General features: G+C 40.8%; 1 protein-coding gene across 1 annotated transcript; it reads right to left on the reverse strand.

Moving 5' to 3' along the window:
* Window positions 1-1,862: 1,862 nt before the first annotated feature.
* SEM1 (SEM1 26S proteasome subunit) lies at window positions 1,863-9,372 on the reverse strand. Its single transcript, XM_072412918.1, has 3 exons — window positions 9,195-9,372; window positions 4,659-4,752; window positions 1,863-1,993 (listed from the first exon to the last, which is right to left on the reverse strand). The coding sequence occupies exons 1-3, from the start codon at window positions 9,271-9,273 to the stop codon at window positions 1,951-1,953; spliced, it is 216 nt and encodes a 71-aa protein (XP_072269019.1). The 5' UTR covers window positions 9,274-9,372; the 3' UTR covers window positions 1,863-1,950.
* Window positions 9,373-14,800: the final 5,428 nt, after the last annotated feature.

A 14,800-nucleotide genomic window follows, 5' to 3' on the forward strand; every position in this document is an offset into this window, starting at 1 on the left:
GCTTGGGGATTTTTTATCCTGGGATAGCTAAAGTTGTGTCACGCTACAGCACTGCTAGGGGCAATGTAACAGGTTTATATTTACCTTCCCCTAACCCTCATAATATGTCCTTGGCAACCCAACCACTTCAGATACTGGACGCACTTGGTACTTCCACCTATATAGGGCCAATCACTAAGCAGTAATGATGTCACATGGAGAGAGATCCAAGACCCCAGACCGTTTATTTCTTTGAATAAGTAAGGCTGGGTACACAGGTGCAATAATTATCTTTCACAATCCTTTCCAATGACAAAAGACTGCATAATGCATGAACGAGTGCTGTACATACAGCACCATACTGCTCTATGAAGAGGGGGGAAAGCAATGGAGCAGCACCCTGCTGCGCTCTCTCCCCTTCACTTGCATTACAATCGTTCGTTGTCTGTTGATCCACCAGGAGAGACGTCGAGCGCTGTACACACGCCAGATTTTCGTCAAATATCAGCTGTGAGGTGAATAACGGATGAGAATCACTTGACGTGTGTACAAAGCCCTATAGTTGGGTGGGGGTCTCATGTCCATTACAGCCATGTAAGAGCAAAATAAAGGTGACTATTGCTTGGAAGGGGATGTTTACCCCCATTCTTTCTGCAACATGCATTAATATTCCCTACTAGATTTTAATATAGGGATACATTAATAAACCACCACTGTTTAAGCCCCACTTTTTGGAGGGGTTGATAGGGGCTGGTGGCTTCCAATCCCAAATGTGAACCTTGGATGTTGCAGATTATTAAATATCAATCAGAGCTTTGTTCTCAGTCACATGACCACCATAACCACTACACTAACCAAATAGGACGGTGCTACAGTCTGAATGTAGCAGTGTTAATGTGTTTAATACTAATGTAATTGTAAAGTACAACTCCAGTATTTAACAAAATAATATAAACTTTGCACATAACTAATGTGCCATATTTAGGCTGGAAATTCGAATGAACTTAAAATTTTTAGTCTCAAGTAAGGAAAGTATTTGTACAGTGCTGTTGCAGGCACCAGAAGTTGCTCGAGTCGTTAGAGTTTCCCATTTATTCAACTGCCCAAGAGTTCTGTAAAAAAGACTCGGCTCTTTTAGGAATGGTGGAACGTGAGACTGCTCTGATCATTACTCTGCCTGGTCTGCTGCAATTTATCACTTGGTGTTGGAGTAAGCAATCACTGAGCTCCTGTGCAAGCAGAGGAGCAGCGTTAGCTCTATTTTACTATCACAAAGGCTTCAGCTGTCAGTGGGATTTCACGGGCCATGTCTAGTGATCCCTGCTACTGCGTGGCACTGGTAACTTTCTTACTTGCTACTCTGTACAGTCACTTTAAAGAGACCCTGTCGCCAGACTATTCACGACCTTGAATGTGATATCGGCAGCCCCAGCAGACTCAGAGGTGTCACACTATGGCGTCCCTTCCACTCCTCCATTAGCTATAGAATGGGTTATGTATGGAGGTGAAAGGTGGAGAAGCTGGTCCAAAACAAACTGTAATAGAAAAAATAGAAGGCTGTGTCCGTACTAAGAAATTAAGTTCCTGGGTGGGTAAATTTTCTAGCAAAGATGCACTGCAGATCATTAAAAAAAAAAAAAAAAAAAGTGAAAAAGGAAAACAGTGCAAATAAATACTTGAGGTTTTCTTTAATTGTGACAGGGTCTCTTTAAAGAAGTCTAACACTAAAACTAGCATTTTACAGTCTCCGGTGAACATTTTACAATGTAAACACATAATTTCTCCAACTTATTTCAGCAATCTTTTGGTATTTATTAAACAAAGTATAAATAAATCTTTGTGGTAACGACAGAGCAGTTTGTGGTGATGAATTGCTAAACCGCTTTACACAAGAAAAAAAAATTTTATTGTAAAAACACAGAAGAAAAAAAATATACACGGGCTATTACGAAGAGCTGGAATTCTCCATAACTACGCTGTCTCCATTTTGTATCCGTGTTTTTCTAGCTCAGCCCTGAAAGACAAAACGTGACAAGATTGTGAATGTAAAATCCTTACTGATTTCTACAGCCAATCTCAAGCTCTGCATTTTGGATTGTTGGGGTTTTGTATTTGTTTTTACATTGAAATGGTAAGAAAAATTACAGGGGCACATTGTAAAGCATTATAGAGCAAAGATAATTTTGTGGGGGACTTTTAAGGCATATATTAGTTTAACACATATATACATTTTTACTTAAAAACCACGACTATATTTGATTGGAATAATCATACAAAAGACAGCTAATACAATTTCATAAAAACATTTGTTACAAATGATTCATAATAATGAATTAGTTCTCAATGGTAGATTATTCTTGATACATTTCAATTAACTTTACTTATGGAACCATTGTAAAGCAAGATTTACTGTGAAGTGGAAATGTGGAGCTTTGCAGGTGCTATGCCCTCGACTCCGGTCATGAAAAAGGTTGCTTCAAACTATAATGACCGAAGTGGTGCATGCAAGGTTTGGTTTCAGTCCACCATTTATTTCCATGATGTACCTTAAGAGTTTATTGACTTTCTTAAAATGGTGAAACCCCTTGAAAAAACTTTCAGGTCTTTAGGGAACCCCTTCTATAATTACCATATCCACAGATCATAGTACATTAGTGCGCTGGTCAGTGGAAAGAATGCCTCTTTGATTGCTGGCCATTGGGAAGAATGTCACCATTACAGATAGCCTAAAGGATAATTGGTGTCGCTTAAATGGACCTGAGAGGCACAAACTGCTCATTGTTCAAGGAACCCCCAGCAACCTCTGGAGGAACCCTGGTTGAGAAAAAGTGATCTACCATATAAAGTAGGTTACCACAACTAAAGTAGGAATAAACTTGAACTAAAGATCCTTGGTACAATGGCCCATTTGGGGAGGCAGGAAGACACAAATACCCATTGTAGCAACAGCTCAGTCCTATAGTTGATGTAAAATACAGGGAACATTTAGGTTTATACCATCTGTATTCTGCCATGTGTACCAGTGCCTGTGACACCATGTTACAATGCAGGCTATGTAATAATGAACCTTGTTTTAATATACAAAAGGTGCTAAATTAGATTGATATACCATGCCAGGGATCAATGGTTGGTGTTCTCCCCAGCTGGGTGCAGCTCAACACATGACAAAAGTATTGTTCACAATTGTTGTTACTACCGGAATCCAGTAGCCCCTATAATCAGCTTTCTACCACCCTGCTATATTTACTTTTATGTCTAGTACTTGGTTCTAAGGAACCCAGAAATGTTAGTGGTCAAATAAGGACACCATTTGAATCTCTGTACCACCTAGCTGGTTGAAGATATCTTGGTATTGTCTTTTTCATTATTTCTTGTATATCGTTTATTTCCTTAATAACCAATTATAAATCACTCTAGCCAACAAAATTCCCATGCTGTTTTCTTTCTGTTCCTTGATTATTCTCCTTGGATTTAATGTTCAGGGGTTTGGCTACCTTGAATCCTAAGAGTTGTAGGGGAACACCCACCCTATTTATACATACCATCCTACTATACTTTGTTCAAACTTTCTAATGCCCACCCCCCTAGTATGTCTCATTTTTTTATTGTCATTGCATTATGTTCATTGCATTTGTATTATACCCAAACTGTCCGGTGTCCCTGTGTTGTGACCAAACTTTTCAGTAACAACCTAAAAACGGGCGGGAGGTTACTGAGTGGGGTGAAGAAAATACAGATGGTAATGTAAGTGATGATCATGATCTTCATTTTATATTAGTAAAAATAATAAGCACCAGGAGTCCCCCCTCTCCATACTACTACTCCACAGATATTGTACAATAAGTAATGATTTTAGGCCTAATACAGAAGGTGTTTTACTGGTGGGATCACCTGGTAAAAAAGCCTAAAATAGAACATGAATGCAAAGACGACATCAAAGGACTTGTAAGACACAAAACAGGAAATTTTTGTCCATGGGTCCTTGGAAAAATCAGCCATTGCAAATCTCCTGAAAACACTGCCTGTCCATGGCTTCAATAGCTCTGACATACCATGAACACGTATGCATACAATGCAGAACTCCAGATCTATCTCCCTATTCTGGGTCAGGGTAAATGGATAACTGCAGCGCTTAGCACTTTCAGAAACTGGGGGGACAGCAACAGCATCCTACAGATTTTTATAACTTTAAGTTTAATAGGAAAACATGCAACCCCAGAAATTCCCAGCTGTTTAAATAGAAGATAAATCTTTTGTACTTTAAAATGGGCCTGTCTTATACCTATCGTGCCAGCTGTTAAAAATTTATTATCTGATTCTCTGTTATTAAAATGATTCTCAATTAAATTAAAAAACTGAAACTTCTGGAAAGCCAAGTACATGATTGCTGGAAGCTCCATATTTGTAGCTATGACATCCTCTTTGCTTATGGGAAGGGTTTCCACAAGATTTTTCTGTGCATTTGTGGAAATTAGTGCCCGTTCATCCAAGAGAAAATGTGGGAGGTAAGGAACTGATGTTGGATGAGACTTTGCTCACTACTGGCTCTCTAATTTATACCAGAGGTGTTCAATACCGTTGATGTCTGAGTCCTGTGCAGGTCATGGCCCATTGCAGGCCTCCACTACAATGTTTGTATAAAGCTTTGTGCACAGGGTTGTGGTCTTATCTACATTTACCTTAACTGATTAGAGAAGTCATCTTCAACATTGTCATCATCCCAATTATCCTCCCAGACATGAGCATCTTCATCCTCATCACAGCCTGTCCAGTCTGAAAGGGAGATACAGAGATATTTACAACCAGGACACGTTACAAATTCATTGGTAAACCCAGTCTCTGCCACCACACCAACCTTGCACACACGACCTCCTTAAACAGATTTGATATAATGATTAATCAGAAAGTTCAAAATTATGTGGCTTTCATAGAAAACCCTAGGGTTCCTCCAGTTGCTAGGGGTTCCCTGAGCAATTTGGATCTTTCAGGTCAGTATAGGTGACCCTAATGATCTTTTTGGCGATCTGTAAGGGTGACATTCTTCCCAATGGCCAGCAATGTAAGAGGAATTCTTTCCACTGACAACCACACTAATGTACTGTGAGCTGTGGATATAGAAGGGTTCTCTGAACATCTAAAATTAATTTCAAGGGATCCACCATGTAAAAAAGATTGGTTAGGTCTAAACTAAATATATATCCAGCAATACAGCAAAAGATATCCAACAAATGTTAAAAAATGTCAACCCCATGCATAGTAATAACAGAGAGTTGGAAAATCACTGGCAGAGTCACCAGGTAATTAATAGGAATATCTTTTTTGTGTGTGTGGAAAGACAACTACAGTTTTAATTGTATTCTGTTTTTTATTTACTGAATGAAAGTGAGATTTCCCACGTATATATTTTGGGATTAATGGGGACTTAGGGCAAGGCTCTGGGGTGTGTTAGACAAAGCCAATTACCCACAAATGACAGTCAAAGGCAAGTGAATGTGCACACTCCCACGTTTGTGTTAGTCGGCAGATTTCCTTTATGTGTTCGGCAGGGGCGGATATAATCGCATTAAAAGGGATGTAATGAGGAAATCTATTTGTTATACATGTATAAACAGGAAATCTTCTATACAAAAGGAGGCACCTATATCCACCATATAAACAGCTCAACACATTTCAAGAAGGTGATTTAACCTAATGGTTTACAGTGACAAAATCAATGTAGAAACAAGTTTTAAAAAATAAAAATTTGTCACGTCCAGTCCCTCTGGTATAAACAAAGAAAAAAATATATACTTCTGCCTGACCTCACATAATGCAGTTGGATTTACTAAAGGGGTAGAATCTGTCATCTTAGCAAGTGAATGCTCGGTGAATGCACAGTAAGTAAGGTGTGCCCCTTACACACAATCATACAAAATGAACATTCTCCTTTCCTTTAGGAAATCAATGGCTCTTTCCCCCAGCTTGAGTATGCAAAACATATCTGCGGAAACTTTTAAAGCCTATCTGGGCAAAATCAGAAAAATGTCTTCAACCACGTTTATTAACATTAAAATCTACTTTGAAGTTGAGATGACATTATCATTCAGCGTTGGGATCTTCATCTGAAGGATCAAAGATGAAGAATCTGCAAATTGATGTCACATATATGTGCCCAGCAGAACCATCAGGGAAATGGGTCGGTGAGAGACCAATCATTCATTATTCAGACAGCTGGCTCTGGTGCCCGGTCTCTAACTTATAACACAACACTGGCTATGATTGGATATCTTTACACTGCAAGTGTATCTGTGTATCTCAATAAACATATACACTTCTTTCTGATTAGGCTGTCTGTCAGTGCTGGTCACATAAGCAGTGTTCTCCCCGGTCCCTATTAGCAGGGCACACCACCCGGCACTTTTCAGTAACCATCTGGCTGTTTTTGGGTGGTTACTGAACACCCGCCTACATTTATGGATTAAACCCTGCCACCCTGTTAGTACGGCTGTGGTGCAGGACTGTAGTACATCATCATGAATAAAAATTGAATTTCTTTCCAGCAAAGCAGGGGGACAAGTTTAAAGCAGGACCCAGTCTTTACTCACCTGTGCCTATATTGTTGGGGGCGCCATCTTCTTCCTTCATCTCATGTTTGGCCAAGCCAAGATGACATAAATTCATGACAAATTAATTCTGTGCCAGCAACCTCAGGAGAAGCCTGGGAGGTGCCACAATTTTGACAAGGGGTGATAATGCAGGTGTAATGCAGAGTATGTTTCATTGCAGATTGGAATAAGCTGCGTGTTCCTTTCTGCAATAAAGCCCTGCTTGGATGAAAATTTTTGAAATGGATCATTAGCTCCACTTTAAATCTGAACTCCAGGCTTCTGCCACCGACTCCTAGGAAAGATTGAGATTACGAGCATCCGAGGAAATCCTGAGCAGCCAAATCTCACTCCTGCGCCAAGCTGCAGCATCTTCTTGCAAGATTTGGAATACCCAGCCTTTCCTGGACCTTGTCTACTGGATCCCTCAGGTGACATTTTTTGCATGACTTTTTTTCTACAGGTGGAATGTACAGATTTTTTATAATACTGGCGATCATCCTCATCAAGACAGAGAAGGGAAATCCCCCCAAAAACACACAGTGAGGGTCATCCTTCCTAAAGAGACATTTTCCTGAGGCAACTAAGAGTAAAAATCCCTTCACTTCGGGAGAATTTCTTCCTCAACTTCCTGTTGCTTCTCTGGTACTGGAAATGAAGGTAAATTGTCCTGATTGTAGACAGACACAAAAAGAAATACACAGATGGATTTTAATTTCCCCTATACCAAATCTTTTTTTTGAATATACAGATGAGGATCTGAAATTTTACAAAAATAAGTCTGTGCAAAGTGCTGGAGTATCTTTTCACGAGATTTGGAATCTCTAACATTTCCCAGGAAGGATTGCAAAGCCGCCATCGCTTTGGGAGCACAGGTGGAAGAAAAGCAATTTTATTTTTTTTAAACTTTTCCCAGGTTGTGCTTTATCTATGATTGGAATATGGGGGGCCAATACATGGATGGGCTACTGTGGACCCAGCGTCCTCCCTGGCCCATTTTAGCTGGGCGCACCACCCGGCACTTTTCAGTAACCACCCGGCTGTGTTTGGTGGTTACTGAAAAGTTGGGTCACATACCAGGGGCTGCCACCCACCTACAACTACTTCTCACCCAGCTTAAAAAAGAATTCTGGGTTGAACACTGGGACTGATTATATTTAAAACTTTTTATAAATGATGGTTATTCTGTAATTTTTTTTTTTTTTACATTATTTGAGGTCTCCCGCCCTTTCGGCTTTACTGTCACAGTGGTAAAAGCTGAAGGGGAAACAAGCGGCCTCCTGGGATACATACAGGTCACACATCCCAGAAGGCTGTAGACTGCTCCTTCTGCATATGCCAGAGATCAGGCATGCTCAGAAGCGGCTTTCTTACAAAATTAAAAGTGCTCAATCTCTGGCATGTGCAGGAAGATCAGCACAATTCATTTTACATTTTTAAGAAGACATGTCTGCCGATCTCACACCTGCGTAGTGCAGGTTCAGGTGACGTGAGGAGAACCTCAAAGAAGGAAGATGTTGGCGCTGAACAGAATGATGGAAAGGAGTGGGGCGCTGAGACTCCGTTTGTGGATGGAACGAAGGCATGTAAAGGTTTTTTTTTTTTTTGCTTTTACCCCCCTGGTGGTATCCCCGAGTGTGGCTCGGGGTGGAATTGAGGACTTACCTGGTCCTTACGAGCCCGGGGTGTCCTCCAGCGATGCCGGCCTGGCATCTGGGTCCCCTGGGCTTGGTGAAGCCCAGCCGGAATCTGGGTCCCCTTGCCTGGCATCCGGGCATGTGAATGTTGGAGACGCGAGGCTAGGGGATGCAGTTGCTGGTTGGGGTATGTGACGGCATCGGGGGGACCGTGGGAACTTTAAATTTAGAAGTATTTTTACATGTCAAATGTACTGTTTTGATATGTAAAAATACTCAAAAAATCATACCGCCAGGGATGCTTAAAAGTTCTTAGACCTTCTGCAACTGTTATCGCTCAGTACCCCCCAGAATTTTTGGGTGGGAAGAAGCTGTAGGTGGGTGTCAGCCACTGTATTGTGAGTCGGCTGAAAAGTAAGGTGGTTACTGAAAAAAGGCAGACGGTGCGCCCAGCTAAAAGAGCCTGGGGAGAACCAAAATTGGGTGTTTTCTTATTTCGGTAAATTTTTTCTCACTTGTTGTATCTCTGAGTCAGGAAGTAAAGTGAAATCTCTTTATATGTACAAAGAGGATATAAAATAACCAAATATGGGGTTTAACCCTTTGCTTCTCTGTACAAAACAAACTTTGGCTCATATACACACAAAAAGGACATTACATTTGTGTAAAAGCTCTATTTTAAGTGTAGGGTAAGGCCTGCATGCTGTAGGGGAATGGCGCTTCTTTCTCCCCAGCAGGTGTGTGCTACATTCCCCCACCTCTTAGATTGTAAGCTCTTCAGGACAGGGTTCTCTCCTTCTCCTGTGCCACTGTCTGTATCTGTCTGTCATTTGCAACCCCTATGTAATATGTTAGTGCTATATAAATCATGTTTAATAACAATCCTAATAATAATAATAATCATTATAATGGTACTCTGTGTGCTGCCATGGCCTCAGGCCTAGCTATCCCCCCCATTACTCCTGAGTCATATAGGCCTTCCCCCTTCTCTCACCTTCTGTTGGAAACTCCTCAAACTCATCATCCTCCTCCAGTAGGCCCAGGTCAACCTGCGGCTTCTTCTCTGCCGTCATCCTGCTCAAACAACACCGAATACCGCCACACAACGGGAATACACACCAGCAAATTTGCCTGGTCAGAGAACGGAAGCGGAAATGAATGACTGGCACGCACGCACACGTCGTTGGTTGGCGGAAGTCCGTCAGGAACAGAAAGCGCGTGTGGCTGGCAGAAGAGTCGCGCATGCGCAGAACCAGTGCTGTTGTCACATGTTCCTGGACAGGTTTTTACAACTGAATCATTGAGTGATCAGGGAAATGCAGTGTGTCATTTAAAAAATACCATTTGCAATGCTTGATATGGATTTTAAAATGTTTTTTTGCAAATTGTAATAGTAACTGCATGCATTCATATATAAAGAGTACACATTTTTTTTTTTTGGGGGGGGGGGGTTAAAGTTAAAACCCCATGCCATTTTAACAGTAACATTTTAGTTTGGGCAATATTTTTTTTATTTTTGTTAATAATATCAATCAAATATTTATATTATTCCACAATTTTAGGTGGCACAGAGTCCTTAGTCATGATAAAAACATGTCTCTACTTCAGTTCCAAGCAGTGGCAGACATAGCCAACAGGGAGCAGATCTGACTTGGGGCCCCCTTGCCAAACTGACACCGGGCCCAGGTTCCAAGCTCCTAAAGGCCAATTTTTTGGAGGACTCAACTTTTTTTTTTTATGTGGGAGGAAGCCAAACCAAGATTTTTATAATTGCCCTATTACATAAAGATATATCAAACCAACAGATTACTTTGATGAAAATTAGCGAATCGGCTTTGTATAATCTCTATGAAGTTTTTACATTTGACGTTTTTTTACTCTATGTGACATAAAACATTACGTGCTCCGTGTTAAACAAATCACCGATCTCCGTGTCATTTTTATTCCAAATCGCTTTTTTGCCGTCACGGGCCATTTAGCGCCGAGTACCTCGCGGTGGTGGTCTCCGCACGCGGCTGTAAACATGGCCGGGTTTGTATACAGAGTTTGCATTGTTTATTTATCGTAGACGGCTGACTTGTTATCGTTTTATTGTTCATCACACGTGAGATGTGAAATAAATGGATCTGTGCTCCTGGGGTGCAGGGGAGGGGGCAACCTTGATAGCTTTGTGTGCAAAGTAAACTTTATTCAGTTTAATTGCTTGCCATCTTCAGCATGGTGGCTCAGTGGTTAGCACTCTGGCCTTTGCAGCGCTAGGTCCCAGGTTGGATTCCCAGCCAGGTCTCTATCTGCATGGAGTTTGCAGGTTCTCCCCATGTCTGCGTGGGTTTTACATTCCAAAAACATGCAGTTAGATTAATTGGTTCACAATCTAATGTCCCTACCATAGTCATATGTGATAAATGTAGTCACAGGTCATTTTTTTTTTATTTAGGGAGAAGCCAATTAACCTCATTACATGTTTTTAGGATGTGGGAGGAAACCCACACAGACGGAACCTGCAAACTCCATGCAGATAATGTCCTGGCAGGGAATCGAACCTGGGACCAGCGCTGCAAAGGTTAGAGTGCTAACCCCTTAGCCACCATGCTGCCCGTGAAGAGAATGCCAATGTAGAGAATTACAAAGCGAGGCAGCGGAGGAGGAGCGGTGGGAAGGCTGTGTATCAGGTAGGTAGGTAGGTGGTAGGTAGGTGGGAAGGATGAATGAGTCTAGCTGCAGCATTGGGCATCACCTGAATAAAATCATATCTCCATCCTAGGTTATTTTAAGATTAGATGGACAGGAGCACAAATCCTTTGCCTGATAAACCTTTTCCCATGCATGCATTTCCTCCGTGTGTTTCAGCTTTTCCTTCATTGAAGGCTGCATTTAGCATCAAATTCCCAAACAGCCATTTTATCATTATTATGACACAATCTAAATTTTTATTTTCCCATGAAAGAAAACTCCCTTTAATCATGTCATTCCCATAATGGATTAATATGTTCCAATCTCTTCCTATAAGAAATATCCTCGCCGATTTTCTCTTATCTAAAGCTCACATAAAGAAAAAAAACAAAAAATCCCTTTTCCTTTACCTTACCGGGGAGAGCCAAAATCTATTCATCATTGTGACATACCTAATGGTTCACTTCCAGATGTTGTGCAAGCTGCACACTGAATGATTGCATTGGCCTGGGTTATAACATGCTTTGTATTATGCTGTCTGATTGTACGATAATTGTTACATTATTAGATCATCCCCTAACTGACAATGAAAAGGTTGCCATAAATCGTGAGGCTCACAAGGTAAACACGAGAAACCAGGAACTCCCATTGATGAAATAGAATTGGGAATGTCTCTGCATTGCTTTACAGAATGTTACATTGTTTTTACTTGTTTATTGTCTGCTTGGAAAATATAAATTTGTATAATGTCAAAAATGAAGATTTACTGTTTTCAGCCTGGCTGAACGGTTCAGGATGTGTAAGGAACCTCAATGGTTTAGCACACGCTCAACCGAATTATTGTTATTAATATTGCATTGTATTTCTATAGCGCCAACGTATTATGTGGCGCTGTACATTAACTAAAATCTTTATACGTCATGTACATATATGTAAATACCTCACATATCTCTTCTGGCTGCTCCTTGTGCGCATGTCCGATCTCAGGCATGAGCAAAAGGAGCTTTTACTTCAATGGATGTGTAATGTGATCGGCACTCTTTTTTCCCCATCTACATTACCCAATCGGGTGACGTAGGAAGAAGGCAGAAGAAAAGGAATGAAATGGTGGCCCCCAGAGCTTCCTTTGTGCGGGGATGAAGGAGTATACTGGGACCCGTTCTAGGAAACCCCCAGAAAGATCGATGGATCAGCGAAAGTTAAGGGGAGTGAGCTGCTTTAAATAGGGGGTGCAAATGAAAGACAGATACAAACAATGACACAGGGGGAGGAGAGGACCCTGCCCAGAAGAGCTTACAATCTAACAGAATGGGAGTGGTTGGGAACCATTTTTTCCACACATTTGCATTGTAGAGGTTTGTGGTGCAGTCCTGCCACTTCTATTTAAATGAATAGGGGCACTTTCCAATTACAGCGGGCATCACCTGTATGCAGGTATTGCTGAAGGACTGGAAATATAATCCTTTGCAGTACGGTGAATCTCAACTGGGACGGTGCAGTACGGTGAATCTCAAGAACATGGCTGTTGGTAAAATGCTACAGTTGACTCTAAAAAGGGCAAATAGCAGTTGAATGGGGGTACAAAGAAGCCGCTATGTATAGGGCTTAGGGCTATGTATACACATAGGATAATTCTTGCTGGAAATAATCTTTTGTGATCATTTGTAATGTACACCCAACGCCCGTTTTGTTCTATAGACAGGCAAAGGGGAAGGTGAGCAAGTGGCACCCCACTGTGCTCTTCTTCATTGAAATACACAATCTTTCCAGATCGGTCATTCATTGATCCACCAGGATGGACCAATAAATGTTGTAGGGGGTCAGAGACGAGGACGTCGATATTTGATGTGTGTACGTAGCCTAAGATCTGAAATTATAATAAAAATGCATTAATGAGTTTGCAACAGAGTATGTAAATTCTGGCATAAAAAGATCATTTTTAAAACTTTTTTTTTAGCCAAAACTTTTTACATGTTTATTATTAGGCAGCGTTTATACAATTTCTGCGCAGTGTGTACATATTGCATATTGGTGTGCTGTGAGTTGCTGTGCAGTTTATTCTGAATAGTAACATTTTCTAATGCTCCTGTGTTGCAGCATGGAAATACACCATCACGTATTGATGTACCATTGTTACTTCTTGATGGCGTCTAGGCACTCCTGGGCATTCATTCTCATAGCTGTATATCTGCACTGGGAGATTCATGGCTTCATGATTGCTTGCTTTAGCACATTTGGCGTAAGATTCGATGATATCTCCATTGTAATGTCACAGTTCTCTTTGCTGGAGGCTCGGACATGGGGAAGCAAATCCCTTCCTTTACCAAGATGGCAGCTTGGGGACAATGCAAAATACAACCTGGCAAGTCAGTAATGTGGGAAGATCCGCTGCGGAGAAACCCCTGGCAAGACTAGAGACTAATTGTATGCGGGAATGTTGGGATTTGCATATTTATATTTATAGGATTTTATAGAATCACTTATTATATATTTATATTAGGAGATCAGAAATAGGATAAAATCATGTAATGCTGGTAAAATGACTTTTTGAAAATGGCAATATTTTATTATATAGGATTGTAGTAATTTTAGACATTTCAACCCCCAAAAAAACATTCAATGGTATAGCTGTGGATAAACATATGTGGAGATCCTCCAAATGATTAAATTGAGGTATTTTCAGCAATTATTCTATAGCATTCAAAGATGGCTGTGTGATTTAAACCTTGTGGTAACAATTTGGTGATGGTCTTTTTTCTGTTCCAGCATGACTGTATGAAGCCAAGTTCATAAAGACAAGGTTGGATAATTTGGATGTGGAGGGACCAGGGTGGCCTGCCAAGAGCACTGACCTCAACCCTACTGAACACCTTTGGGATGAAATGAAATTCCAAATGCAAGCCAAGTCTTCTCATCATCAGTACATAACCTTAAAAATGATCTTTTAGCTCAATGAGGGCAAAATCTTGTGGAACGCCTTACCCAGGGATTATAATGTGTGGTTGAGTTTGAGTTCATTCTTCTATATCCCCGATTGCAGCCATTCTCAACCAAAGTTCTGTGGAACCCTAAAGTTCTGACAGACCAGAGTTTCTCATCAAGAGTTCCTCCAGAGGTTGCTAGGGGTTCCTTGAGCAATGAGCAGTTTGCACCTCTCAGGTGAGTTTAGGTGACACCAATGGTCTTTTTGGCTATCTGTAAGGGTGACATTCTTCCCAATGGCCAGCAATGTAAGAGGAGTTCTTCCCACTGACCACCACACTAATGTACTGTGAGCTGTGGGTATAGTAATTATAGCTGGGGTTCCCTAAAGACCTGTAAGTTTTTTTAAGAGTTCCCCAATGACAAAAAGTTGAGAAACACCGGACAAGAGGTTGGTAGGGATTCCTTGAGTCGTAGGCGACTGACCTTCAATGCATTGGTGCCTTCATAGTTCTTGAGCCAACACCATTTGGCAGAACCAGTACCAAGACACCGGAGATCATTTTAATTGTCTTGAGGATGGCATTTAGATCATCGCTCAACACTAAATTTACGCTCTGATAAGTTGCAGACTTTTAAACAATTTGCTTTTGGGGATCAATGGCACTTTAAATTACCTGGATCTACTGAACATTAAAATATCAACTGGGATGCATTAAGACCAAGGGTCCGTTTTTAAAGCAGTGAATCAGACATTCACTGAATCATCTTCTAGTTCCATGTGTTTTCATTGGCAGTAAATTAATGTTTTGTGAATGTCAGATTCACTGCTTTATAAATAGATCCCTATCAATTAAATTTGTCTTTTACAATATCTGACAGATTTAAACCAGGAATATTCATCATCACATTAGGGAACTGAGTTTAGCTCATATTTTTTATGTGTTGAATAATCCTCAAATACAAACCTCTGACGAGCCAAGTTCTACAACAGGCAAGACCACC

Source organism: Pyxicephalus adspersus, chromosome 5, assembly GCF_032062135.1.
Source record: "Pyxicephalus adspersus chromosome 5, UCB_Pads_2.0, whole genome shotgun sequence".
In the NCBI taxonomy this organism is placed as follows: Eukaryota; Metazoa; Chordata; class Amphibia; order Anura; family Pyxicephalidae; genus Pyxicephalus; species Pyxicephalus adspersus.

What these genes read in the sequence shown, in the direction of transcription:
- SEM1 (XM_072412918.1), bottom strand. Translation starts at nt 9,273, where the DNA reads ATGACGGCAGAGAAGAAGCCGCAGGTTGACCTGGGCCTACTGGAGGAG. An exon ending in TGAGGAGTTTCCAACAGAAG is followed by an intron (nt 4,753 to 9,194) that starts GTGAGAGAAGGG and finishes TCTCCCTTTCAG; the next exon opens with ACTGGACAGGCTGTGATGAG. An exon ending in GACTTCTCTAATCAGTTAAG is followed by an intron (nt 1,994 to 4,658) that starts GTAAATGTAGAT and finishes TTTGTCTTTCAG; the next exon opens with GGCTGAGCTAGAAAAACACG.